The 25,589-nt window shown below is 37.4% G+C and overlaps 3 protein-coding genes across 12 annotated transcripts; 2 read left to right on the plus strand and 1 right to left on the minus strand.

Annotated features, from left to right (window-relative positions):
* The first annotated feature begins 340 nt into the window (after window positions 1–340).
* On the plus strand, window positions 341–1,899 carry LOC140779644 (1-aminocyclopropane-1-carboxylate oxidase 1-like). Its single transcript, XM_073124819.1, has 4 exons — window positions 341–507; window positions 604–833; window positions 945–1,278; window positions 1,370–1,899. Exons 1-4 carry the CDS (start codon window positions 400–402, stop codon window positions 1,655–1,657), a joined length of 960 nt encoding a protein of 319 aa, XP_072980920.1. The 5' UTR covers window positions 341–399; the 3' UTR covers window positions 1,658–1,899.
* Window positions 1,900–3,150: 1,251 nt separating this feature from the next.
* Window positions 3,151–12,668, minus strand: LOC140777997 (uncharacterized). 3 transcript variants are annotated; one of them, XM_073122494.1, is made up of 11 exons: window positions 12,216–12,668; window positions 12,045–12,107; window positions 9,784–9,925; window positions 9,405–9,698; window positions 9,160–9,313; window positions 8,109–9,002; window positions 7,779–8,017; window positions 7,613–7,686; window positions 6,528–6,633; window positions 3,547–3,575; window positions 3,151–3,430 (listed from the first exon to the last, which is right to left on the minus strand). In XM_073122494.1, exons 2-11 carry the CDS (start codon window positions 12,095–12,097, stop codon window positions 3,358–3,360), a joined length of 2,058 nt encoding a protein of 685 aa, XP_072978595.1. In that variant the 5' UTR covers window positions 12,098–12,107; window positions 12,216–12,668; the 3' UTR covers window positions 3,151–3,357. The 3 variants fall into 3 exon arrangements, with proteins under 3 accessions (XP_072978595.1, XP_072978593.1, XP_072978594.1); XM_073122492.1 differs by having other exon boundaries at window positions 8,109–9,086; XM_073122493.1 differs by having other exon boundaries at window positions 8,109–9,086; window positions 12,192–12,668.
* Window positions 12,669–15,516: 2,848 nt separating this feature from the next.
* Window positions 15,517–23,748, plus strand: LOC140777260 (putative transcription elongation factor SPT5 homolog 1). Of its 8 annotated transcripts, none has more exons than XM_073121253.1 (23): window positions 15,519–16,120; window positions 16,716–16,951; window positions 17,059–17,202; window positions 17,277–17,438; window positions 17,509–17,592; window positions 18,029–18,099; window positions 18,184–18,541; window positions 18,635–18,790; window positions 18,897–18,994; window positions 19,080–19,128; window positions 19,215–19,367; window positions 19,484–19,627; window positions 19,732–19,834; window positions 19,952–20,110; window positions 20,181–20,229; window positions 20,312–20,403; window positions 20,713–20,782; window positions 21,861–21,915; window positions 22,063–22,174; window positions 22,260–22,403; window positions 22,870–22,970; window positions 23,069–23,333; window positions 23,450–23,748. In XM_073121253.1, exons 1-22 carry the CDS (start codon window positions 15,799–15,801, stop codon window positions 23,312–23,314), a joined length of 3,108 nt encoding a protein of 1,035 aa, XP_072977354.1. In that variant the 5' UTR covers window positions 15,519–15,798; the 3' UTR covers window positions 23,315–23,333; window positions 23,450–23,748. The 8 variants fall into 8 exon arrangements, 7 of the variants coding, with proteins under 7 accessions (XP_072977354.1, XP_072977355.1, XP_072977356.1 ...); XM_073121254.1 differs by having other exon boundaries at window positions 23,473–23,748; XM_073121251.1 differs by having other exon boundaries at window positions 15,520–16,120; window positions 23,069–23,356.
* Window positions 23,749–25,589: the final 1,841 nt, after the last annotated feature.

A 25,589-nucleotide genomic window follows, 5' to 3' on the forward strand; every position in this document is an offset into this window, starting at 1 on the left:
GTCTTCCATTTAGACAGTCTTTAAAATATTAACAATTTCTTGCGAGGGATTTTGCGATCTCTATCCACACCCCTATTCCAAAAGGAATAGCCCAAGCGATGCATAGTGCAGTACAAGTGACTGCTGAAGAGCAATCACTCCTCTAATCTTGCCAAAATAGCTATTCCAGATAAAGCAGCCACTGCGGTCCCCACCCGTGAGAGAGCAGGGTGCAGGACTAATGTCACAATTGGCCAAAAGTGGTGGGGTCCTTGTTGGGTCCTAATTGCTTGGAGATTGGGTCCAATACGTCTCAAGGTTGGTTTCTTTCACGCCTATAAATTGCGCAATAATCGCCCACCTCATCTCACATCCCAGAGAGAGAGAGATAAGATCAGAGAGTGAAGAAAGAAGAGGAAGATGGCGTACTCCTTCCCAGTTCTTGACATGGAGAAGCTTGAGGGAGATGAGAGAGCCTCAGCTATGGAGCTCTTACGTGACGCTTGTGAGAACTGGGGCTTCTTTGAGGTTATATTAATTATACCAAAACAAGCGCATATACATAATAATATTATGTGTCGTATGATTCATATTACTATATGCTAACTTAGTTTCGAGTTGCAGACTTTGAACCATGGAATCCCTCATGAGTTGATGGATGAGGTGGAGAGGTTGACCAAGGACCACTACAAGAAATGCCGGGAGAATAAGTTCAAAGAGTTCGCAAGCAAAACACTCGAGGATGGCTCGAAAGGAGTCGACACGGCTAACTTGGACTGGGAAAGTTCCTTCTATTTGCGCCATCTCCCCGAGTCCAACTTATCTGAGATACCTGATCTTGACGACCACTACAGGTACCATTTATAGTGTATATATATACACACACACACATATATCTTGTATTATAAGAATATTATTATAAGAAATGGGAAAACTAGTTGCATAAATTATATTAACAAATACAGAGAGGTGATGAGAGAGTTCGCATTAGAGTTGGAGAAGTTGGCCGAGAAGCTGCTAGACTTGCTCTGCGAAAATCTGGGGTTGGAGAAGGGTTACCTCAAGAAGGCATTTGTCGGATCCAAGGGCCCAACATTTGGCACCAAGATGAGCAGCTACCCGCCGTGCCCGCGGCCGGACCTCGTCAAGGGGCTTCGCGCCCATACCGACGCCGGCGGCATCATCCTCCTCTTCCAGGACGATAAGGTAAGTGGACTCCAGTTGCTCAAGGACGGGGAGTGGGTCGACGTGCCCCCCTTGCGCCACTCCATCGTCGTCAACATCGGTGACCAACTTGAGGTGAGTCTTTTATAAGTCTTCTAAACTAACATACTATCGTATCAGAGCGAGCGGTTTCTCTTACATTCAAAATTAAATGAAAACCGTGCAGGTGATCACCAACGGGAAGTATAAGAGTGTGGAGCACCGAGTGGTGGCTCAGACTGATGGAAACAGGATGTCCATCGCCTCGTTCTACAACCCCGGGAGCGACGCCGTCATCTTCCCGGCTCCGGCTTTGGTGGAGGAGGAGGCCAAGGAGAAGAATGAAATCTACCCCAAGTTTGTGTTCCAGGACTACATGAGCCTCTACATCCGGGAGAAGTTTCAAGCTAAGGAGCCGAGGTTTGAGACGATGAAGGCTATGGAAAATGTTAGTACCCCAGCCATTGCTACCTAAAGGTGGGGGGGAATATATAATAAATTCCAATATTATGTAGCTACCTATATATATGTTGTGAAGTTCGGAAGATGCCCATGTCTCTGTAACTACGGTAGCTAAAGGGAAAATAAGGGTACGTTGGTTGGTTGGTTGGCTTCCCCAAGCTTCTGGGGACTATGTGGATTATTAATTAATTAATCAAGTCGGTGTGTGATGTAGCATGATGTAATGGTAATAGAAAGCTTTGTTAATTCGTGCTATATTAATTCCAAGTACTATTTTGCACAATCCAACAGTTATTCCCCGTTATATTTGTCCCTCGCTGTCGGAATCTCGCCTCCTAGAAACGGGAAATTGGACAGATACGGCAAGGGAGTAGGTCAGCAGACCATTCATTTGTATAGTTCTCACGGTTTTTTGTCTTAAAATTGAGAGAATTAGGCCCAACGATTATTACAAGTGAGTTGGGTATAAGAGATGATCAACAGTGGAAATCTTTTAAACACACTGTGTGTTTATGAGGATTTGAACTCATTGTGCTGTGTTTTTAAAGAGAATTGGTCATGTCATTCAATCTGTATACATCAATGAGGGCTATCACTTTTATCTAAACTATAATTAATATATTAAAAGGATAATACAAAAGAAAACAAATTCCGTTCTACTGAGCTCCTATATAATTCAAACTTTTAAGGCACAGATAAATATAAAGTTTAATATTAAACGTTAAGGACGCTACATGTCACGGATCATATCAGAGCATATCTTCTCTAAGATACGAGATCTCAGTTAAATCTTATAACGTAGGCAAACGATTACAAGGACATCAAACAGAGGACCGGAAAGAGAAGCAGAGCACGGGACAAATTCCAGTGGTTGAAAAGTAATCCGCACAGTCAAGCATGAGACAAAATCGTAGGAGTTGGCATGATTCCTTTTAGTGTATAACATCAAATGAACAGTGGAAATGGCTATAATTACAGGAATCCAAAGTCCGGGTTTTGTAATAGCCGTGACTTCAAGTGCTAGGTTGGAATCCGTTTGTGATTGGAGAGGTCCCATGCTCGTCGTCTATTAGCGTACCCATTGCCATCTCAGACATAAGTAAAGTCAATATAGTGGATTTGGCTTGCCCTCTAGATTTATATGGTCGTCACCTTAGAGGTGAAACAATGGTAGCCAATCTATTAACAACTCTACAAAGTATAAACATAAAATGTAGTACAATTATTATTAGTAGTAGTATTATTTATAGATCATAAGTTTGCAGATTAATTATATGATAGATAAAAAGATTATACTGAACATCTCCACCATCAATCGCAAACCACCACAATCTTTTTTCTGAAGAAAAATAAGTTGTGCACTCAGACAATTGATTATTCATTTGAACCTTCACAGCAACATGTAAATATGTTCATTAAGGAGCTTACATACTGGATATTTTCCAAGCAATATTGTTAAATATTCAGAATGATAAATCGACAATTAATTGCTGAGAACATTAGCAGTGAGTAATGCAACTCTGGGCTATATTTCATATGATAGTGAGTGCATATCCAATTATATGATACAACTGAACCTATGGTGGGTATGTGCATACCCGTATATATATTTACAAAAGGAGTGTTTTTTGATGTCTCAAACCTAACCGAGAAAAAAGAATGAAAAAATGTAATTTTTCTACTTGTCAACAGTAACTACTGCAATGGTGTATTTCATCTGTAAATCCCCACGTCCTTGCTCTTGCTTTGCCTTCTCAGGAGTTTCTCTTGAGAACGCAGACTATACCTGCCATTACATGTAGCATCCTAATAAGCCTCTGCAAATTTTCTTTCTTCCTTCTTTTATTTTTGCTGGAGAAAACTGGTTCTCAATCATTTGTGAAGAGTAGATATGGAGCTTACCTTGGTGTCAAGCTCTCAGACTCTCCTAGCTGTACCAAAGTAATAAAAGTAAAATCAGAGAAATTAACAAGAGACGAATGAATAAGAAACTACAAAACAAGAACATACTGAGATTTTACTAGTCCTTGTAAGCATGATCCACGGAGCTAAAGACCAATGAGTAATATATTTGACCAGGTATTCAGAAAAATGATAGTCACAATGCATTAGTTCTTCAAGGGGCGTGATGCCAGAACCAAGATTTGGATTAGGTTTACAAGCGACAAAACAATAAATTTGTGACTTCTTTGGCATACAACCAAAATGTAAAACAAGGATCCTCTGTCGCTCCATAATTGTGTGATGATATATGTAAAACTAAGGATTGTCGTGCTACTAATATTTCCGATGGCAGCACTCTGTTAGAATGGTTTGTGCCGATCGACATGCTCTAGTATACCACTTGCACACTGCCACGCCTCTTAGCATGATTCTAACATGTTATTAGAAACCATAGACATATTAAGTTCCCATATATTTATAAAACCTATATTAGAGTTTTTTATCACTAAATACTATGGTAAATGACCTATTTTACTAAAAATATATCAATAATAAAATAGAAATAGGCTAAAGTACACTTTGTCCCGCTGTATTTTGACTTGGTAGCACTTTACCATCATGTACTATAAAAGCACACGGATACCTTTCTAAACTTCTGAAAAGCTATAATTAAACTCATATGTTAGCATTCCGTAAGTTACAACTTACATGACAAGCATGTAAACAATATATATATATTTTTTCAAATATACTAATTACCCTCATGAAAGTTAAAAAAATAATTTTTAGACAATTTTATCCTCGTCTCCTTCCTTATGTTACCCATCTTCTTTTCCAAGAAGGAAACGATTTTTGGACAATTATGCATGGGCCACCTCAACGACGACAATCTCATTGCTAATGGCACAAACAACGCAGCCCTGTAGCTTCTTCATGGCTTGGATGAAGAGAGGAGGGAAATTAAAAAAGAGAAAGATAGGGTTTTGGTGAGCGAGAAGAGGGAGAAGGATGAGTCATAGAGGAACAGGGAGGAGTCGAGTTTGAGGAGAAAGGGGAATAAAGGAAGGAAATGGTTAGAAACATGTTGGGGAGAGTGAGAGGGAGAAGAGGAAGGAAGCTTTTTTTTATCTCTATGGTGTAGATGAGGTGAGAGAAAGATGTAACAGATAAATCTTGGGAGAGGTGGCATTTGTGCTTATAAAGAATTTTAAATTTTACTTTATTATCTAATAAAGAAGGATTAAAAAGTAATTTTAGGATATCTATTAACATTGCCTGAGGGGTTGTAGTTTTCAAAAAACTTAGGGAGGTATTTGTACGCTTTTATAGTATAAGATAGGTAAAGTAATACTGAGTCAAAGTATAATTAAGCCATAGAAATATAATTCAGCATATAGAAGAGTTGAACATATTCATTAATTTATGATAGTTTAATAATTTATAGAACAATATTGAAATATATATCTAGTTAAACATAGAATGATAGAGATGATCAAATGTTCAAATGGAGTTAATCTAATATGTTCCTACACAAATTTTTTCTAATTTGAACAAAATTTGGAGGACATCAAAATTTTCCTTAGATTCTACATTTTGAAGAATATTTTTGTAGATCTAGCACCAAAATATTATATCTATATAGAATGATTGTTACAAATGTTAGATTTATGTAAACTGACTCTTAGAAGTGATGGATTAGTAAAATTAAGTTAAATCTATCATTTATGCACGCTAATTGATTTCTAAATTGTAAAATAAAAGAAATATTTAAGAGAACGAAAGGAAATTATACCTTTGAATAGGATTTGGAAAAAAATTCCTAAGTTTCTTGTAGATCTCTCTTTCTCTTCCTTTCTTATTTTTTTTCTCCCGCTGTGTTCGGGAAAGGTGTTTCCAAAAGTAGTTCCCTTTGTCTTCAGTAAATGGATTTCAAATGAATGGGTGTCGCTGGCTATTTTGCCCATATCGCTTGATATGAGCGACACGAGGCTAAGCATAAATTGGTATTCATGCGTGTTAGTCAACACGCCTTGTCAATCTTTGCACAAACACATTAACCTCCATTCTAAATAAGAGCTAAACAACTCATGCTTGAAACTATATAAATGGATAAAAATAGTGTCCAACATGGAAAAATTAATGGTGCTTAGTAGATTAGATCCCAATTTCGGCCAATTTGTCTCAAATCAATCAAAAGGATCGAGAACGATCGTAGTTTATCTTGGTAGGAAACCAGTCTGGTGGCTGGTTTCTGTTGTGTATCGATCAGTTTCGACTATATTGCTATATTGGCCAAAACTGATCGAAATAAGTTTTTTTTTCAAAAAAATTTAAGTCAGGTCCAAAATGGATCCAACCTTGGGGATAAATAGCTACACTTCTTTTTAATTCTAAATTTTCAGTTTTTATTCTATATCTGTCACACACACTCTCTTCCCACCCCTCACATTTTACCAAGTCTATTTGGCAGTCGATTCGGCGAGCTCTTCCAACTACTCCACATTCTGATGAACTTGGATGGATGTTTATTTTTTCCTATCTTTTTCTCTCACTCATTAACTTTCCCTTTTGTATTGTTACAGAACAATAGTGAAAAGAGATATCTATCTTTTTATCTCACTTCTGCAATAGTAATTTATGAATATGAAAATTTACTAATCCAGCTTAAAATTTATCATGATTTTGAATGAGTAATTTTTTTAGTTTTTAGACTTTATGCTTAAATTTTTTTATTTTCTTATTTTTATGTCACTTTTTCTATATTTTTAATTAATATTTTAGAATTTCATGTAATTAAAAAATAGTCTAATTTGATAGAGGCAACCAATACATATTGTTTATTTTGATGGCTAATCTTGATCCCGATACTGAGTTTCAAAACCCTATTTAGTAGTTAGCACTATAATAACAACAAATAAAGTGATTTCACTCCAACTTACAGGATTTTGGTTTGCATATATTCTTCCTCTCGGGTTATCTTCTGAAAGTTTTTCATGCGTAGCATGAGAAATCTGGTGGATAAATTCTCGAATATGATTGTAGATGCTGCAATGAAAATGGCCAATAAATCATAGCTCATTATTTGTCATGATACAATCTAGTATGTACAAGGCTAAAAGCAGAAGAAATAGCAACCTTTTGCAAGCCTTGATGATTGATAAAAGATAAGGAAGAGTTAAATTACCAAAATTCTAGAAGAATGAAGAAACACACAAAAACATTTCTTCGTTGAGAAAAGGATTATCGACTACACAAAAGATTCAATTTGGCACAAATGGAACTTGCATATGACATGAAAAACTTCTTTATTAAAATGGAGTAAACATAACAAGAACAGAGTGGCTTTTATTCATAAAAGAGCATCTACTTTTTTCACCTACATTTCTAGTTAGACGGAGAAATATGCTTTAGTAGTTCCTGGAGGGTACATATATACTAATTCTACAAGATGTTCACAAAAAAGTAAAACTTTCTTAGTTTCTTACATACCAATAGTAAGTTTATTCTTGAGCCTAGCAGATGCTATGTAAATATGCATGCCAAGAAACAGCAAATAAGATGCACTTACCTAATTTGCATGCAAAGATGGAGACACTTAATGCTCAACTTACTTTCATATTTTGATTTAAAATACTTTTTTTTAAATCTTGGTGATATCACAATCACAGCATTGCTATACATGAGAATGAATAATTTGTTTTTGGCCATGTTCATCTTATTAAGATATTGTTTTTTAAATCAAATAAATCAAAGCAGTTCTTCATATAAAATATAAATTATTAACAAAATAACAGAAGGCATGATATTGGTTTATTCAGAAACACAAATTTGGCTTGGAAAAAGTGTCATTGTAAAGAACAAAAGTAGAAGAATCAACATTCATATTGAAAATGAGGATACGCTCAAGCTATCTAGTTAACCAGGCACGTCTTCCTAGTTTCAGGAATGTCAGTGCTCATATAAAAAAAATGTCTATTAAATTTCTTTTCCTTATTTTTTTTTTTAAATACAGTTACAGCTCTACCTGAGGCGGTGTCTATTGCAGGTCGCAAAGAATGCGACAAAACCATACAAAATGCTTCGGACTGCGCGGAAAATCTGGAGGGAGAAAAACATGCAGGAGGTTTCAAAGATGATAAGCATGGATTATTACATATTTACATACAATGTCACTAATGAACTTATATCACCTGAGAGAAAATGTCGTTCCAAAGTGATTTCCAGATGGAAGCTTCATAAGCACTGACTGATGCTTCAGATGCAGATGTAATCTGAAACATGACACTTATAGATGACCAAGTCTCCCTTAGTAAATAATAGATGTTGACAAAAAACCCTGCCATGAAACTTGCTAGCGCAAGAACAAGTCGAACTGGTGCTACTAAAATTTCCCAAAGGGCTGAAAGTATAGGATATATAAAATAAGTGGCTGTCATCAAATAGAGAACCACGCATTAGCACATAAGACTGGATTTGTCAAAGAAAAATTAGAACAAATTGAAGTGTTGGAAGATACATACCTATATTCAATACAGTGCTAAAGACAAGCCAGAAAGGCCAAACGATAACTTGCAGTGTGCCCATAATGAAGCTGCATGAAGATCCCAAAACAACCCACATAATGGAACTTACGTTGTCTACCATTTCAGCACACAAATTCCAAAAGGGAAGAATGAATTCCATGAGCTCCATGATAGGACCGGCAACTGGCTTAGTCAAAACTGAAAGGACAGTCTTAGTAGCACGTGTAATCATCAGGAACCACTTGACAGCTTTCTCGAAATTATGCAGAAAAAGCATGGTTCCCAAATATTTAATTCTTGAAACCATTTCCCACGTTTCTATCCAGTCAAAAAAGGGTCCAAACAAACGTGATGCAGTTGCCTTTAATAGTGGAACATTCTTATATAAGTCATAAAATCCTATAAGGACAGTGATAATGGAAATCAGCACATACAAGGCCCTTGCTAGAGGACACATCCAAGGACGATAAATTTGGCAGAATACAGGATATGACTGAAGAAAAATGACCCAGGAGGGAAGCCCATATTCCAGTAACGTTAGCAGCCTCAAGTCAGACATAATTATTTCCTTCAGCTTAAATGGAAGATCATGATCATTAAATCTAAATAATATGAGAACATCCTTGTAGATTGTAGCCTCAAAAACTGGACCCATGCTCTCACTATCACTGCTTAGCATGGAAGATGAGGATACTGAAAATGTTGGTGAGCTTACAATTTCACTATAAGCTTCCACATTATCTTCATCAACTTCAGTGCCCTTGTTGGACTTCATTATCTTTCTTCTTTTGTAAGGCCCAGAGGAAGGAGGCGGTGTGTAGGGAGAGCTCATGGCACAAGTCATTCCTCCCGAGCAGTTAATAGAACCAGAACGACCATAAATATGATTATCTTCATGAAAACCAGAATTGTTAGTATCAACCTTAGCTCCACAAGGGGTTAATATATCTTCCTGAGCATCATAAAATCTTACCCCTGTAAAGCCAGCATATTAGTGCTTTTCAACACGAAATTAGAAAAAACAGAAGAGGAAATTACAAAGTGATACCTGTACTAGAAATACTTTCCAAGTACTCTTGTAAGAGAAGACGCTCATAGTGGCTTCCGAAAAACCATGAAGAGATATAGCTTGATGCTTGCTCAATACTATCAAATTCCCACCTTTTCATTAACTTAGCCTCCAAAGCCATTGATGTATCTGTCTGTAAGGAACTCAAAAGGTGAAGCACCATATGACTAATATTTCAAGTTACAAATTTTTTGTCAGGAAGACATAATTCCAGAGATGTATACCTGAAGTTCATTCACATAGTTAATGCCACGCACATGTTCCCATTCTACTTCAAAAACAATAAAACCAAATAAGGTGCTATGTAACTCCTTATTTAACAAAAAAGAACCCTTTAGTTTCTCTACTGGAAGCAAGGTTTTCTTTCGATATATTGCAGCATCGACCAAGGAGTACCATCTGGATAATTTGTTTCTCTTCATCGGAATGGATCTGGGGCTACTTGAGAAATCAAGCCTCTTTCCATTCTCACTTCTCTTCCTCCTGGCTCTAGTGTTCGCGAAAGGAGACAGCCTAGACTGAATATGCAAAGAGTAGAAATTGAGGGTTCATAATAACACATTCTTATAATAGGTGCATGATATATGAAGGTGTTCAAGTAACCTTGGTAACCATCAATTGCCACACGTGAGCAGGTTTTGTATCCTGCTCTATCGACCATGGACGGTTGTCAACTAGAATAAGGAACTTCTTACTCTTAGGAACCAAAAAAAGAGTCAACCGCGAAATATAGGACTGCAAATCCCTGCAAGTACAAAATCAAAGAAGTTATAAAATGTATGCATTTCCTATCAGAGGATCTCCTGCACGAAGAGTACGAAACAAAGATTGAGAAAATTTTCCATGAATATCAGGTTTAACCAACATAACAATAATCAACTTGAATATTCAAGAATTAGAACGATTTCTCAAAAGAGTCAAAAGGAAATTAAAGTATTAAACAACAGTTCCATAGTGGTAATTCAACGTTTATAGAGTTAAAGAATAATTCATTATAGTAATAAGGCAAAAATTATTATTTTGCAAAAAAGTTAAGAGTTTCCTAAAATTATATCATATTACAGCTAATAATGAGAATTGTGACTACGTGCATTGCTAAACATTTAGTCAAGCATCATAACATGCCTTTTTCTTCAGAACATCAGGGTAAATGTTGTTCCACAGGTAATTTGAGAAACATGGAAAATATACCGTGCTACTCATGTACAACTGGCAAACTAGCATTTCCAACTTTATTAACCATGCATCAGGTGACAGAAATTATTATCTCAATTTCTAAAGTCTTCTGGTCTAGATATTGAATTTCAAAAGTCTTCTGGTTTTCTAAATGGTTAAGCTGAAGGTTAATTGACATGACTGTAACAAAGTTTTAAATTGATATAAAAAGCAAAGCTCATATTCTTGAGTATACGCACACACACATTCTTTATGTATCCAAGGTAGATGAAAAAAATGATTTCCTTTGTCTGAAATACACATGAGTTTCTTAGCTTAGGACTAACACGAGGATGAATATCCTTAATCATACAAGGCAAAGATAAAAACAGAAAAGATACGACCAATTTCAGGATTGCTTGTTAGCTGTCAAACATCAATTTTTATGCGTCTGCCCAACAACCATACTCATATTTCCAATTGTCTGATGTGTGCTTTAGGTAAATAGGTATGATATAACAATTGACTGATTCATTTAGGCAGTACAAGGCTAAATAAGAATAGGCCACATTTACTGATAAAAATCTCGAGCCACTTCTTTCAATAGGATATTTTCATCAAAATTCTCCGTGCTTGTAAATTAAAAGAATGGTGTCCTTCTATGTTCATCTTCTTTTAAGTTACACTGTAATTCTTACTCTCATAGGAACACCATGTAACATCCCCTGAAAATTAAAAATAATAAGAACTTCAGCATTTATAATTTTATAATCTTTAATTTTGCAGAACTTCCACATAGACCTCTGACCATCTGCTGCCTCGTTCAAGCCTATAACAAACAGCAAATTTCCGACAAAGGCATAACCTTCACATACTCTTTGCAGATTCTTAACATCCTAACTAAACTTGCAGTTAATGTCGAGAATCACCCTTAATTAGAAGAACTTTTTTACATGTTCTGCTATCTCCTCTCTTTCAATAGATGGAATTCCGGGAGTCCTCTTCTACATCTCCTTTCATCTAGCAGTAATCTTGCATTTATCCAACTCAGTGGAATTTTACAAACTATCATTTAACCCTCATATTCCAAATAAATGTACCCCTATTTTAGAACAATGGGGACTCCAAAGGCAATACTTCTAGCTTCTGTGGGAGAAATTCGATGGAGAAAAAGTAAAGATGAGGGACCAACTATATCTGCCATTTGTGTATCTCCCAGTAAGCCACCCCTTCTGACTTATAGATGAAAGGCATATATTCGCACAAAAATTCATCATTCTCCCTCTATCTCCAACAAGATAAATTTCAATTATGCAAGAGAAATATAAAAACGAGTATTGCTAGAGAACATCTCCATTTTCTTTCAGCATGGCGAGAAAGCTTATAACAAGGATACTATTTGCAATAAACAATAACTATAATGTTTGTTTTTCACGGATAATTATATATACATCAGGCACTTAAATACTCAATACTTGAAGGCTCTGATTCTCTTTCAATTCGGCTTCTTTGTTCAGTGTGACGTTAAAGTTGGTATACTTGCCTTTTTCCTCAAAACCCCGTTAATTACGTCCTACTTGTTCATGAAAGAAAAAAAGTTCCATTGCAACATTACTCTGCTTGAATTCAAAGAAACAACAAAACACGCAATCCTGACCGACGCAGCCTCAAATTATTACTGAATCAAAGAAGCAAAAAGTCCTACATACCCAATCTGCAAACTGGTAAGAGGAAAGAAGTGCTGGTTCTCGGCACTCCCCATCGCGATCTCTCTGTCGTCAAAGGAAGGAAAAAAAAGAGAGTCATCTTTACAATCAAATTCAACAAATCTGCACAAACTAAACTAAAACGAGTACCAAATCAGCGATCAAAACCAGTACCCGGATCAAAGAAACCCCATTGACTGCAGCGCGAGTAAAAACTAATCCAGAATCCAATGCCCTCTACCTTCATACCAATCCCACCGCACGGATTTCGAGGTAATCGTCCCCCAATTCGCCGAAAAAGATTAATGACAATGCAATAAAGCCGCTCTAAAGAGAAAGAGAGCGACCGAAACAGAGAGAATTAATTATTCCCTCTCTCTCTCTCTCTCTCTCTCTCTCTCTCTATGCCCCCCTCTCTCTCTCTCTCTCTCCTGGATCATAACTAATGGGGGCTTCGCTTTGATTGCAAGGCTCGCCGGTGCGATATGCCTCTCGTCCTCGTCACGAACCGCGAGAACGACGTCACGTTATCCATCGCGCATCTCTCCGCAGGGATTTCGAGTTACAGTTCCTCGGGATCCGGTAGTCCGCCAAGGGGGAGACGGGCAGGAACGGCGAGTTACTGGAGAGAGGCAAGGAGAGGCTATTTGACGCCGTTAGATCTTATATTCATATTTGATTGTTGCTTGCTATCGCATAGAATGTAGCCATGTAGGTCCTTCCCCTCCTCATTTTCTGCCACGTATGCTCAATTGGCTGTTTGGTGTTGTGGATGATCGTGGGGCCGACAGGAACGCGTTTACGTGGACATGGTCTTATAAAAGGGCATTATACGAGCATATCCATAGCCAGAGCTCTCTGCACATGGCTTGCAGGTATGCAACATTTAATATACAATAACTACCGGTAATAATAATCCACCCACTGCACCTTTGTAATATTGTTTTTTGTTAAGGGAAAGTCTGGAGGTACATATTTATACACAAATAGAGAGGGGGAATAGGAGTCTTTCAACACAAGCTTTAATTTAGTTACAACTGTAAAACATTATAGTTATGAAAACATAGTGTCAAGCCCAAGGCAAAATATATTGCAAAGAACACAATCCTAGCAGGTACATACGTGTAAAAGAGTGCAGGAGAAAAACCGAGGAAGAAATATCTCTAAAAGGAACTGAGAAAGAAGGAAACAAGAAAAGAAGGTCTCAAGTTACGGCATGAGAAAACCCTCTTCGCTATATGAATGAAGAAGACCTGTAATCAAACCCGGGCAAAACATTGAGTCTTATTAATTTTCAACGAAGAGTTTGATTAAACCCATGTATTAATAGTTTATATATTTTTTCTGGATCTAATTTTTAAAATTATTAAACTAATTATTTATTATATATTAAAAATGAGTAGCCATTTCTTTTAGCCTATAGCTTATGAGCTCGTAATCGATTAAAAGAAAAACTACTAGTAGTAATGATATCAATTACAACCATTGGTGAATAAACGAGACTTAAATTCTTTGTTTCCAATTTCAAGTTTCTCACTGGTCAGTAAGCTTATTTGCAGATTAGAGTAGCCTACAACTTTATAGATATAAGATAAAACAAGAATGAGATATATGCTGCATTAACTTACCTACCTACCGTGGATGTCCTTTTAACGTAAAATATATCCACTTGTGATCAACTCTCTTCCATCCTCGTGACGTGCACACAATGCCAATCACCGTGTTAAACGCTATGGTTTTATTCTGCACCTAGTAACCAAGCTGGAGGCATCCATAATATAGCAATTTAAAAGAGATGCTTAGGTTCAAAAATAATGCAAGTTACTGTCCTACGGAATGTTTACAATAATAGCAACAGTAAGCTAACGACAATACCATAAATTTTCTTTTGAAATTAGATCGGTAGACAGAATAGCATGAGTTACGTCAGGCTTCAAGTGGGGGTTCAAAACAAACTTTACAAGCACGTTGTTGTCTACTGGTAAAATAGATACGGGATAGATCTGGATGGAAGAGTAAATGGTCAACCAATTAATATTTTTTGGGACGATTAGAATAAATTAGAAGAGTCACCAAAATCGTTAATTAATTTTACTAAAGAAAATGAGTCACTGAAGAGGCCACGAGTTTGTTGCTTCGGTGAGACACCGGTCTTTCGATGCCTTCAAGGAGTGTGAGAGCTTTACTATAAATCACATTTAAGCAGTAATTCGTAAAAATTGAGAAGCCATCACTAATCCCATACTCCAAACAGTCGACAATTACACCCAGAAAACCTGCAAAATTTACAGACCCAACTCACGTCAACCTAAATCATGGAATCAAGTGGAGCTGGGCTGAGCAACCAAAGAGAACAAGCAATAAAATTAGGACAATGTTAAATTACTCTTATCCCATTCGAATCCAACTTGATTTTGCATCTTAAATTATTTGACTGTTAGAGAATAGAGATAGGGGATCGGCAAGTATGTTTCGCTGTCCTCCTTCCCCCGCCTCTCTTAATTCCTTAGCTATCGTCTCCTATTCTCCTTCTCTGCTCCTTTTCCCTCTCTGCAACTGTTTGACTATTTAACCTTCTCCTCTCCCCTTTGGCCACTATTTCCCATCTCTTCGTGTATCAGGTTACTCTATTGTAATATCTAGCTAATTGTTAATGAATTGATTGTTGGTAATTTCATGATTTTGACATGAATATTTTATTAATTTTGAGCTAAGTTTTAAGTGGGGCCCACATATTATTAATAATGGTTTAATGGTGGAATCAATTTAGCTCAAAGTATACTTTATTGTCATATATTCACTTAATCAAATTCATGAAGAGAAGTGAATGATAATTGGCTCTAAAGTGGGTATCATGGCAATGGGAAATAAAGGAAAGTAAGTTTAGTACCATATTGGATATTTGAGAAATGTTAGTATGGTATATAAGCAACAAACTTCCTATGGGCTTTGGGCCCCAAAAGGGGTACCTATTTTGTCAGTCTGCATAATTAAATATCACATCAGAGAGTTTATTCCTTCTTAAAGTCGAGTCTTTTAAGTTTGAGTCTAATCAAGGCATTAGAAAGCTGCTTCCTTTCCAGTGCAAGGCAGTCGTTGTATCCTGGGAGACTGACGTCCACTGTTCCAGAAGCAATCGGTGGAGGGTGAATTGGTCTTAAGGAGATAGTGTCCAATACTAGACTCGACTATTCAGAATTTATATTCTGAAATCTGTAAATTTTTTTTTATTTATTTTAATCGGATTTTTGGAATCAGATTGTTATCGCCAACATTGATCTCGCCCACGAGCTTCTAAAAGTGATCACCAAGTTGGTAAATATTTTGATACTAATCTGACAAATTTAATTGGATCTGGAGTCATTCGATCTCACTTCAATTCGGATTCAACCCGAATCCGATAGGCTCCTACGACAACTTGCAATCCGGACTGGTCGTCCGAATAGGCTGGACTCCTGCAGCAAATCAAGAGACGCCACCTGTCCCATCTCAAATCTCCCTACTGCTGTGTTAGACGATCCCCTCTTCGCCGCAGCCCAACCGCCTGCTCCTCCTCCTCCTCGTCCTCCTCTACCGATACTTAGCGAGTTATCGTCACCACCTGCTCCCTTCTCTATGTTATCCCATCGGAATTGTATGGTGGGATCGAGATGTTTTATATTCTAATAGGCTGAGATCGATCGATCTAGTGCATCTCGAACGTTTCCCTTCGATCCCCAAAACCTAATCTTTGTTCGAGATCCCGATTACATCCGTCATGGCTCGTGGTCGACGAGGCGACGATGACTACGAGGAGGAAGAGGAAGAAGAGTTGGAGGACGAGGAGGAGGAGGAGGAAGGAAGGGGGAAACGATCGGGTGGAGGGAAGCGGCGCCGATCCGATTTTATCGATGACACGGCGTTGGAGGACGACGAAGAGGAAGAGGAGGAGGAGGACGACGACGACGATGAAGACTTCGGCGGCGGGGGCGATCGCCGGGGACGCAAGAAGCAAAGGCGGCGCTCCGGCTCGGAGTTCTTCGATCTCGAGGCGGCGGTTGACAGCGACGACGAAGAAGAGGAAGAAGAAGGGGAAGACGGTAATCGACAATGATTCGGTCTTATAGTTATCTTAGAACCAAAAAAAATAAAAAATCCTTTTGTTGTTATGATGCAACTGAGGTAAATGGTTTATAAAAAATAATTGTTCTAGTAAGTTTTCCGTATTTTCATTCAAAAATTTGGCACCTGAAGGTTGTGGGCAGCAATTACAACGAATTAATAATAAGATAGTTTGGCGATTCCTATGAAATTTTCTTTTCAGCGGAGAAAAAGAATGAAGCAAGACATTGTGTTATTACTAAATGCAATTATACTTCAACATACTTTAAACTGTTTGTTGGTATGGGGCATTAACTTTCGTCAGTTGGCATAAAAAAGGAACAAAAAAGGAGAATGCCAAAAAGAATGCTAACCTGACGCAACTTTTCAGATTTTACATTTTAGTTTCGGGGAGGAGAATGGATGTTATATATATGGATGGTCATATGTTCAGTTTCAACTGTCTTTGTTGCAAAATTTGGTTAAAATGGTTTGCTCGGAAACTAGTTCAGCCATTTTTTTATATTAATTGCTAGAATTTCTGCCCTCCATTCCACATCTCTGGATAACATAATAATAACGCCAAAAATGCAGATTTTATAAATGATGCTGGAGCTGATATACCTGATGAGGTTGAGGGTAGAAGGTTACATCGACCGTCGATCCTAATGGGGGAGGATCAGGAAGATGTAGATGAAATAGAGAGACAAGTTTATGAGAGATATGCAAAGTCAAGTCATATTGAATATGCTGAGGATGCCACAGATGTTGAACAGCAGGCTCTATTGCCGTCAGTGAAGGATCCAAAATTGTGGATGGTGAAATGTGCGGTATGTGTTTAGTGAAACCTATTTTCGTAGTTAAATTTCAGCAGCTTCATGATCTTCTTTTCTCTTTTTTTTTTTAAAAAAAACCAAATCTCTGATAATGTCTCCAGATTGGTCATGAGCGTGAAACAGCTATTTGTCTCATGCAAAAATTCATTGATAGGTCAGATCTCCAAATCAGGTCAGCTGTTGCACTGGACCATCTAAAAAATTACATTTATGTCGAAGCTGAGAAAGAAGCTCATGTTAAAGAGGTATAAGTACTTCTTTTTTCATAATTTCATTGCTTCCGCAAAGTTGTTATCCCTGCTAATGGTGGTGTGTTCAGGCTTGCAAAGGTCTAAGGAATATATATTCATCGGCAAAGGTGATGCTTGTACCAATAAAAGAGATGACCGATGTTTTATCAGTTGAAAGTAAAAGTGTTGATCTCTCTAGGGATACATGGGTTCGAATGAAGATAGGAATATATAAAGGGGATCTTGCTAAAGTATGGCACTGCATTTCACCTTTGGTTTCTTTATTTGGTGCTTTTATGATCTTATAGGTTTCCTTTTCAGGTTGTTGATGTTGATAATGTGCGCCAGAAGGTGACGGTCAAGCTTATTCCAAGAGTTGATTTACAAACACTTGCTAATAAGCTGGTAGGACTCCTTTCACCAGTTCTATATAAGAAATGTGCCTTTTGTTAAGCTCTCTTTGTTTCGTTTGACCATATTATTCATCAATTTAGTGATATTTTCCACTAGTATAACACTATTTAATAAATGTTGTGAGAAGTGAGAACTGAGAAGTTCCTCCTTCTTGGCTAAGTGAGAAGTATTGAGAGTGATGGAATCTTCAGTTATACTCCATTCATTTCATCTTATCATATCCTCATTCTCTGCAGTAATGGATAAATATTATTTCAGGTTTGGTAATATACTTGTCCTTTTTCAAGAAATCTAGAGTTGAAGTAGCCAGAACATATTTCTCTGACAAATATTTTTATCAACTTGTGCAACTTACTCAGATTCTTTTGTTTTCTGGTTGCAAACTGTTCACAGCTTATTTAAATATTCAATATTTTTTCTTTTTCAGGAAGGTAGGGATATAGTAAAAAAGAAGACATTTGTTCCTCCACCACGCTTTTTCAACATCGACGAAGCAAGGTTTAACATTCTATCCTTAATACTTTTTTATAGTTAAAGTTCTATTAATGGCGGTATAGTTCTCATCCGTTTAAATGCAATTAGGGAGATGCATATCCGTGTAGAGCGAAGGAGGGACAAAGACTCAGGGGAGTATTTTGAGATGGTTGATGGGTTAATGTTCAAAGATGGATTTCTTTATAAAACAGTTTCTGTAAAATCAATTAGCTCACAAAACATTCAGCCAACTTTTGATGAGCTTGAGAAATTTCGCAAACCCGGTGATGAGGCTCAAGGCGATATGGCTAGCTTGTCTTCTTTGTTTGAAAACAGAAAGAAGGGCCATTTCATGAAAGGTGATGCTGTTATTGTTGTTCGAGGAGATCTTAAGAACCTAGAGGGATGGGTTGAGAAAGTAGAGGAAGGGACTGTTCATGTCAGACCAAAAATGACCGGCCTTCCAGTAATTACTTATTTATCATCTTGTACTGAATTGCCTTCATTAATTCCTGCAAATAATTGAGCAAACAGAACGTTACATAGTTGCTTCTTGCAGAAGACACTGGCTTTTAATGAAAAGGAGCTGTGCAAGTACTTTAAACCAGGAGACCATGTAAAAGTGGTCTCTGGCGTTCAGGAAGGTGCAACTGGTATGGTCGTAAAAGTTGATGGCCATGTATTGATTATCTTATCAGACACAACAAAAGAAGATGTAAGCTGTATTTTCAGACTCATCTTAAATGCTTCAAGTAGGCCTATATTTATAATTTGTGTTTACTTTTTTTAACATTTGGAGTAATGATCAATTTCTGATCCAGATCCGTGTATTTGCGGATCATGTCGTTGAGAGTTCTGAAATTACTACTGGGATCACGCGGATTGGTGATTATGAGTTACATGATCTTGTTTTACTAGAGTAAGATTTCTCTCTCGAGTAGTTCAATATTTTGGTTCGTCATGTTAATTTAGTTTCATTCTCTTATTCGTTGTATTTTGTGCAGCAATATGTCCTTTGGTGTAATAATACGTGTGGAAAGTGAAGCATTTCAGGCAAGAAAAAAATTCAGACGGTGGCAATGTCCCCTTTTTGCTCTTATATACTAAAAGTGTAAAACTGAATTTCAACATGTCTTCAGGTTCTCAAAGGAATACCAGATAGACCTGAGGTTGTGCTTGTTAAACTGAGGGAAATTAAGAGCAAAATTGAAAGACGGACTGGTGCCAAAGATCGGTCTAATAACATTGTATCAGTTAAGGATGTTGTGAGGGTTATTGAAGGACCATGTAAGGTCAGATATTACTATATTATTTATCTTAGATTGTTTGAAAGTTTCATGTCTTTCTGCCTGATATAGATCTTATGATTTCTTAACTTCAGCTATGCGCTTAATTTTTCTTTTTCCAGGGCAAGCAAGGACCAGTCGAACACATACACAAAGGAATCTTGTTCCTATTTGACCGCCATCACCTTGAGCATGCTGGTTTTATCTGTGCAAAAGCTCAGTCCTGTTTAGTTGTTGGAGGATCACAGAGGAATCTCGACAGAAATGTATGCTTTTATGCTTTTTATTACATTCTAGGTCAGGCTTTCCTATGATTGTCTCTTCTCTGTCACTTGAAATCATATCAGCATATTGAATCATTTCACTGCAGGGTCTAAATACATCGGACTCAAGATATGGTGGTTTGAGATCTCCATCCAGTATCTTGCAGTCACCAAGATCTCTGCCCCCTAGAGGAGGGCCTCCTGTAAATTGTATGGCTTTCACTTTCAAAGGCTATCTGATTTTCTTTATCAATAGTATTGCGAGCATAAATGCCTGTAGCATGCGAGTAAAATTTGTTTAATATACACCAACATAACCTGATGCAGTGGGTGGAAGATACAGAGGTGGAAGAGGACATGATTCTTTGGTAGGTAAAGGTATTAGAATCCGATCCGGTCCATTCAAGGGATATCGTGGCCGTGTTACAGAGGTTATGGGTGAACTTGTGCGGGTTGAGCTTGATTCCCAGATGAAGATTGTCACAGGTGATCCTCTTTTTGCCTTTTATTCTCCTTTGATCTTCTCCAATAGACTAATGAGGTGGTAAATTTTCAGTTAAAAGAGAGCATATCGCTGATGCAGCTGCTCTGGCAACTCCATTCCGGTAATGATACATGATGTGTCTGTTTCCCTGTGAGCTAGATTTTGTGTTGGATTTCCACTGACTTGATTTACGTACACTTCAGTGAATCACGTTTCGGTATGGGTGGTGAGACACCCATGCATCCATCACGGACGCCATTACATCCATATCAAACTCCTATGAGAGATCCTGGAGGTGGGTGCTGCTTTAGTGTCCATCTTTTTTTCAAGCATCTTCTTTTGAAACTTCAACTTGGTGGTTATTTACATTGGTTGACTAGATGAGTAGTTTTTTTTTTCTTTTTTTCTTCCATTGCCATATTTCTCTGTGTTGATCATGTTTTGCATCTCAGGTACTGTATTGGTACATATACGCCATTTACTAAGCTGTTCTGCTCCTTTTCATTGAATGGATATCCCAATAGAGGACATTCATTTGGATATCTGTGTTTCTATCTTTAGTATTTTTAACCTTACCATTTTTGTCAACTCTTTCTTTTTGCAGCAACACCCATACATGATGGTATGAGAACACCAATGCGTGACCGGGCATGGGCTCCAATGAGCCCTGCAAGGTCTGTAGACCTACTCTTTATATGCAGATATTCTGCTTTACTCTTATAAGAACTGTCAAAGATTTAGGTGCTTGTCATGCTATGCCATGAACTTTTATGCCACCTTATGCTTACATTTTATCGTAACGATTCAACATCTTCTCATATCTAGATAACCAAATTATCTTGAAATAACTGAGGCAAGCTCTAATTTTGTAGGACCTTTTTCTGCGAATTTCATTTTTAATTCTATTTAGCTGGCTTGTCATATTCTATACTCCAGCAGGATTTATCAATTCTTTATAAAATATTCTTGTGACATTTTATACCAATATCTGTCACTTTGAATCTTTTTTATTGCTTATATATACATGCTCATGTATGAAAGATAAAGTGTGTGCCTATCTGACATGGTGACCAAACACAAGGTAAGAATTCACCATCTTTGTTAGCTGGATTAGAATAGCAGTAATAGTCTAATAAAGAAAAATCAGTGACACATTGTGAATAGATTATGAGCATATTATCAAAGGCAAGGGGAAGGTGGACTGAAGTTGTAGCTTGTTTTTGTGATTGGTCTTGCTAGACTTAATCTGGGCTGAACTAACTGTTGATGGTTAACAGTTTCTGCAGTAATGAGGGAGAGAATAGGATGAAGTAGAAAAAAAAATATTTATTAGAATGGATATATGTTTACTCCATACAGATCATCTGCCAACCTAACTCTTCCCTCACCCCTGGCCACCCCCTCCCTCCCTCCCTCTTTCCCTCTGCTAGTTGGTAGATTGCAGCCTCTTGTTTTAGCATTTGGTTAATTTACTGGATACAACTTGCTTTATGTTATAAGGAACTGATTTGAACTTTTATTTGAATTTTTCAACTTTGTTCACAATAAGATTGCAGGGCAAATTCTACTCAAACTATGCTTGCTCCTGTATAATCTCCTGGAAACTTAAATTATTTACTAGCCATAATGTGTTCACAATAATCTTTAACTGCATTTAGAATTTTACCAGATAGCATTGCTGGTGAGATGTTGTTTTATGTGCAGCGTTCTTGCTGCATTATTTATTGGTCCGTATTATATTTTTTTTATCAGGGATAATTGGGAAGAGGGAAATCCTGCCACTTGGGGAACTAGTCCACATTATCAGGTTTGGTTTTGTAGTCGTATACTTGTGCCTCTGCTGAGTAACTAATTTTTGTCTTTGCTGTTCAGAATTATTTAATATCCGTTTGCGCTATTAGTTTTCTGGTTGATAATTGTAAGCATTATTACGTGCATTTCAAATTCATTTCAGCCAGGAACTCCTCCAGCCCGGCCATATGAAGCACCTACTCCTGGTTCAGGTTGGGCTAGCACTCCAGGAGGTAATTACAGCGACTCTACAACACCCAGAGAAAGCAGCTATGGTATTTAAATTACTGCTCGACTCAAGAAATTTTCTAGTAGTTGATTAATGGAGAAAAAATTATTAAGATTGTCACCTTTTTCCAGGAAATGCTCCAAGCCCATACGTACCATCCACCCCTGGTGGACAACCAATGACCCCTAGTTCTGCATCTTATCTCCCCGGTACTCCTGGAGGACAGCCAATGACACCTGGAAATGTTGGTTTGGATATAATGTCTCCTGCAATAGGTCTGCCACTCTTCTTAACTCCCATACTCAAAAAGCAAACCACTTCCTCTATGTTCCTCAAGATGTGCTCTCTTTTACTGGTCTGCTGGGTAATTTGGTTCACTGATGGATAGTCCAAGATGACCTCTTCATCCCATTTACTTTTTGTCTTCTTAAAATTAAATTAGATATGTTGCGTGTCTATGACATGATCGTCTCAAACATATTGTTTACAACTGCACTTTTAGTTGGTTGCGAAAGTGCAGCAAACCTTTTTTGCAATTAGAATTCTAAGTTAATTGGTCTTGGAAACCTTACCATTTCTCATCTTTTATTATTTATATGTTTTTTGTTCTGGTTGCTGTCTGGTTTTATGGGGCATAGTTTCTACGCATTCTAAATTTTAATATTTGGTTTAACAAGAAAAAGCCTTATGTAGTCTCAGTATGCAAAAGATAACAACAGATGTCTGTGGCACTCTGTGCAGGTGGTGAAGGGGATGGCAATTGGTACGTCCCTGACATTTTGGTGAATATTCTAAGGTCTGGAGAAGATTCTCATGTTGGCGTAGTTAGAGAAGTGCTGGCGGTAAGTGCGAATATCCTTTATCTTGGAAATGTATATGAATCTTGAGAGTCACTAGTGTTCTTTTCTCCAGTCTTTTGTAACATTGACTTCACTTACAGGATGGATCCTGCAAGGTAGCTCTTGGATCTGCAGGAAATGGAGATATTGTGACAGCTTTCCCTACAGAGATAGAGGTGGTGAAACCAAAGAAATCTGACAAAATCAAGATAATGAATGGTGCATTACGTGGAGTCACTGGAAAACTTATTGGTATTGATGGTTCTGATGGCATCGTGAAACTAGATGACACATATGAAGTCAAAATATTAGACATGATCATTCTTGCTAAGCTGGCAACACAATAATATAGCATGGAATTGCGATGTGAGTTCATTACAAAATGGATGGTAGGATGTTTGTTTAGAAGCTGAAATGCTACATTGTCGGTCTCCTACCCTCATCCAAAGTTCATTCTTGATCCAATTTTTTGTTCTAATCAGAGAATTTTACAATTTGGTGCCAGCTGCTCGCCACACCCTTCCTGCCCTTTCTTATGCACTCTGACGACATGAAGTTCTGCAGTTGTTGAGGTGTCTTGGAGCCATCTGTACACGTTACAGTGGGAAATTTCGCTATCAAATTAGCTGAATTTCCCTACTCTTTTGTTAGAATTAGAGTTCTGTAAATTTTTTTGATGTTGATTAAGCTTTTTTATAAGGCTTTGTCAAGGAATGCAAAAAATTTTATGGCCCAATGGCTTTTACAGTGCAGATATCATTAAAAAGACTCAATTATGTAATGCTTGCAATTTAATCCTCGCACTGATGCCAAGTACCGAAGTCACGTCTGATCACCATACGCTTTCTCCCGAGCTAAATCTTCTTTGAGGTATGAAGCTTTCAGTGTACATTGTTCCACAGTTTCGTGCTCTTCTCTTTGTCTGAATTCATGGATTCTGATCACTGTACGCTTGATTGTTTTGTTTGTGAAATATGATTATTTGGCTAGATTGTTTTTCTTCTTGTGTTGAATATATTTGGACCGAACAACCTCGAACTGATTCAAAGAATCTTATGCTTTAAATTTTGCATTTAGCTTATCAGGAAAAGAAAGCGATCTATCTCGCATTCCTTTTCTCTGTTCCGTCCACCCCTTTTATTTGGTAAAATGTTGCGATGCTTTCTTTAGTTTCGTTGCCTATCTTTTTTAACAAAGCATGATTATGATGTCATCTTGATTTCTTGTCGTCGTTTTTTTTATTTTGATTTTTTATTATCCCATCCATACCCCGTACCTATTTACTTTTTAAACTTCTTTTCCTTTTTAAAAGTATTGACTTCACTGTTATAATATAAGCTTTTTAACATAATAGCATTGACTGTTTCCTTTCCGCATGCTCTGCTGCTGACTGCCTCCCAGGACGGCCATGGACAATCTGACAGCCATGATTGCCAAGCTTCAACAAGCATATTTGCACTCTAGTCAGTTAAAATTCTTCCAATCTTTTCACTTCGACCGGTGGGTGACTTGAAAGCCAGTCAACGACACACAAGTACTGGGACTGCTGTAAAACAAACGCAAGCAGTAAAGCATCCAATGTGGGCGTGCAACCAAACAACCATCCAGCTTCTGTGGGGGGGGGGGGGGGGGAAGGAGAATGACAGCAAAGGTAATTTGAAGAGGAACCTCGCCATGTTAAATTAAATTCTATGCTAAATATTACTAATCAGTACATGGGACAATCTTGTCCGTATTCTGCAATCAATACCGCAGTAATTGCATACATATCGCCGACATTGGAGCCGCCGCCAATTATATATTCGTGGTTGTTAGGGAAGGAGGAGCAAACAGACAAGAAAGCCAGCTAGATCTCTGGTAACAAATGCACGTGTGACTTCTCTTCTGTCTGATCCTTTAATATTTTTATTGTAGATGGGCACTGGGAACCCTCTAATTATACTACCCACTTGGTAGTGGATGAGTAGATCTATATAATATCTTAAAAGAGAACGAGAAAAAGAATTACCTGTCAGTAAATTCAACAGGAGATCCTGTAAAAGATTTCGTGGAGCATCAACTGACTTAATTATTGGAAAATTTGATTCCATCTCACCTTTTTATAAATGGGTGAACAGTCACTATTGCAACAAATCTTTGTTAAAACGGGTCTTATGGTACATGTAGGGCCTTGCAATCATTAAGGCAAAATAATTGAAGGAATCCAACAACAAGACTATAAGAATAGCCTTTTTCTTTATATAACTAAATCACGGAATTAGCTCTCACTTACATATGGCAGCAGTAATTATGCTGATTTTTCCTGATATATATATATATATATATATATATATGTTAAACAACTTAGTAAGCTTAAAAGAAAACTAAAATTCATCTGCATACGGTACGCCGATAAATTTTTTATTAAATACTAATCTCAGAATTGATGGAGAATTGAATTTATGATTTTTATGATTAGATAGTAGGATTCAATTACTAAACTATAGTGTTAGCCTATTACCTTCGTCAATGGAAGATCATGATGCTTTGGTGCATGATCTACTCGCATACTGCTGAGCAAATCCTAATATAAATTTGCAGTCTTCTATCAGGTAGAAGTATGAGTTGCTCTCTTTGAGTATT

This window comes from Typha angustifolia, chromosome 15, assembly GCF_048772165.1.
Source record: "Typha angustifolia cultivar Huaian chromosome 15, ASM4877216v1, whole genome shotgun sequence".
NCBI lineage: Eukaryota > Viridiplantae > Streptophyta > Magnoliopsida > Poales > Typhaceae > Typha > Typha angustifolia.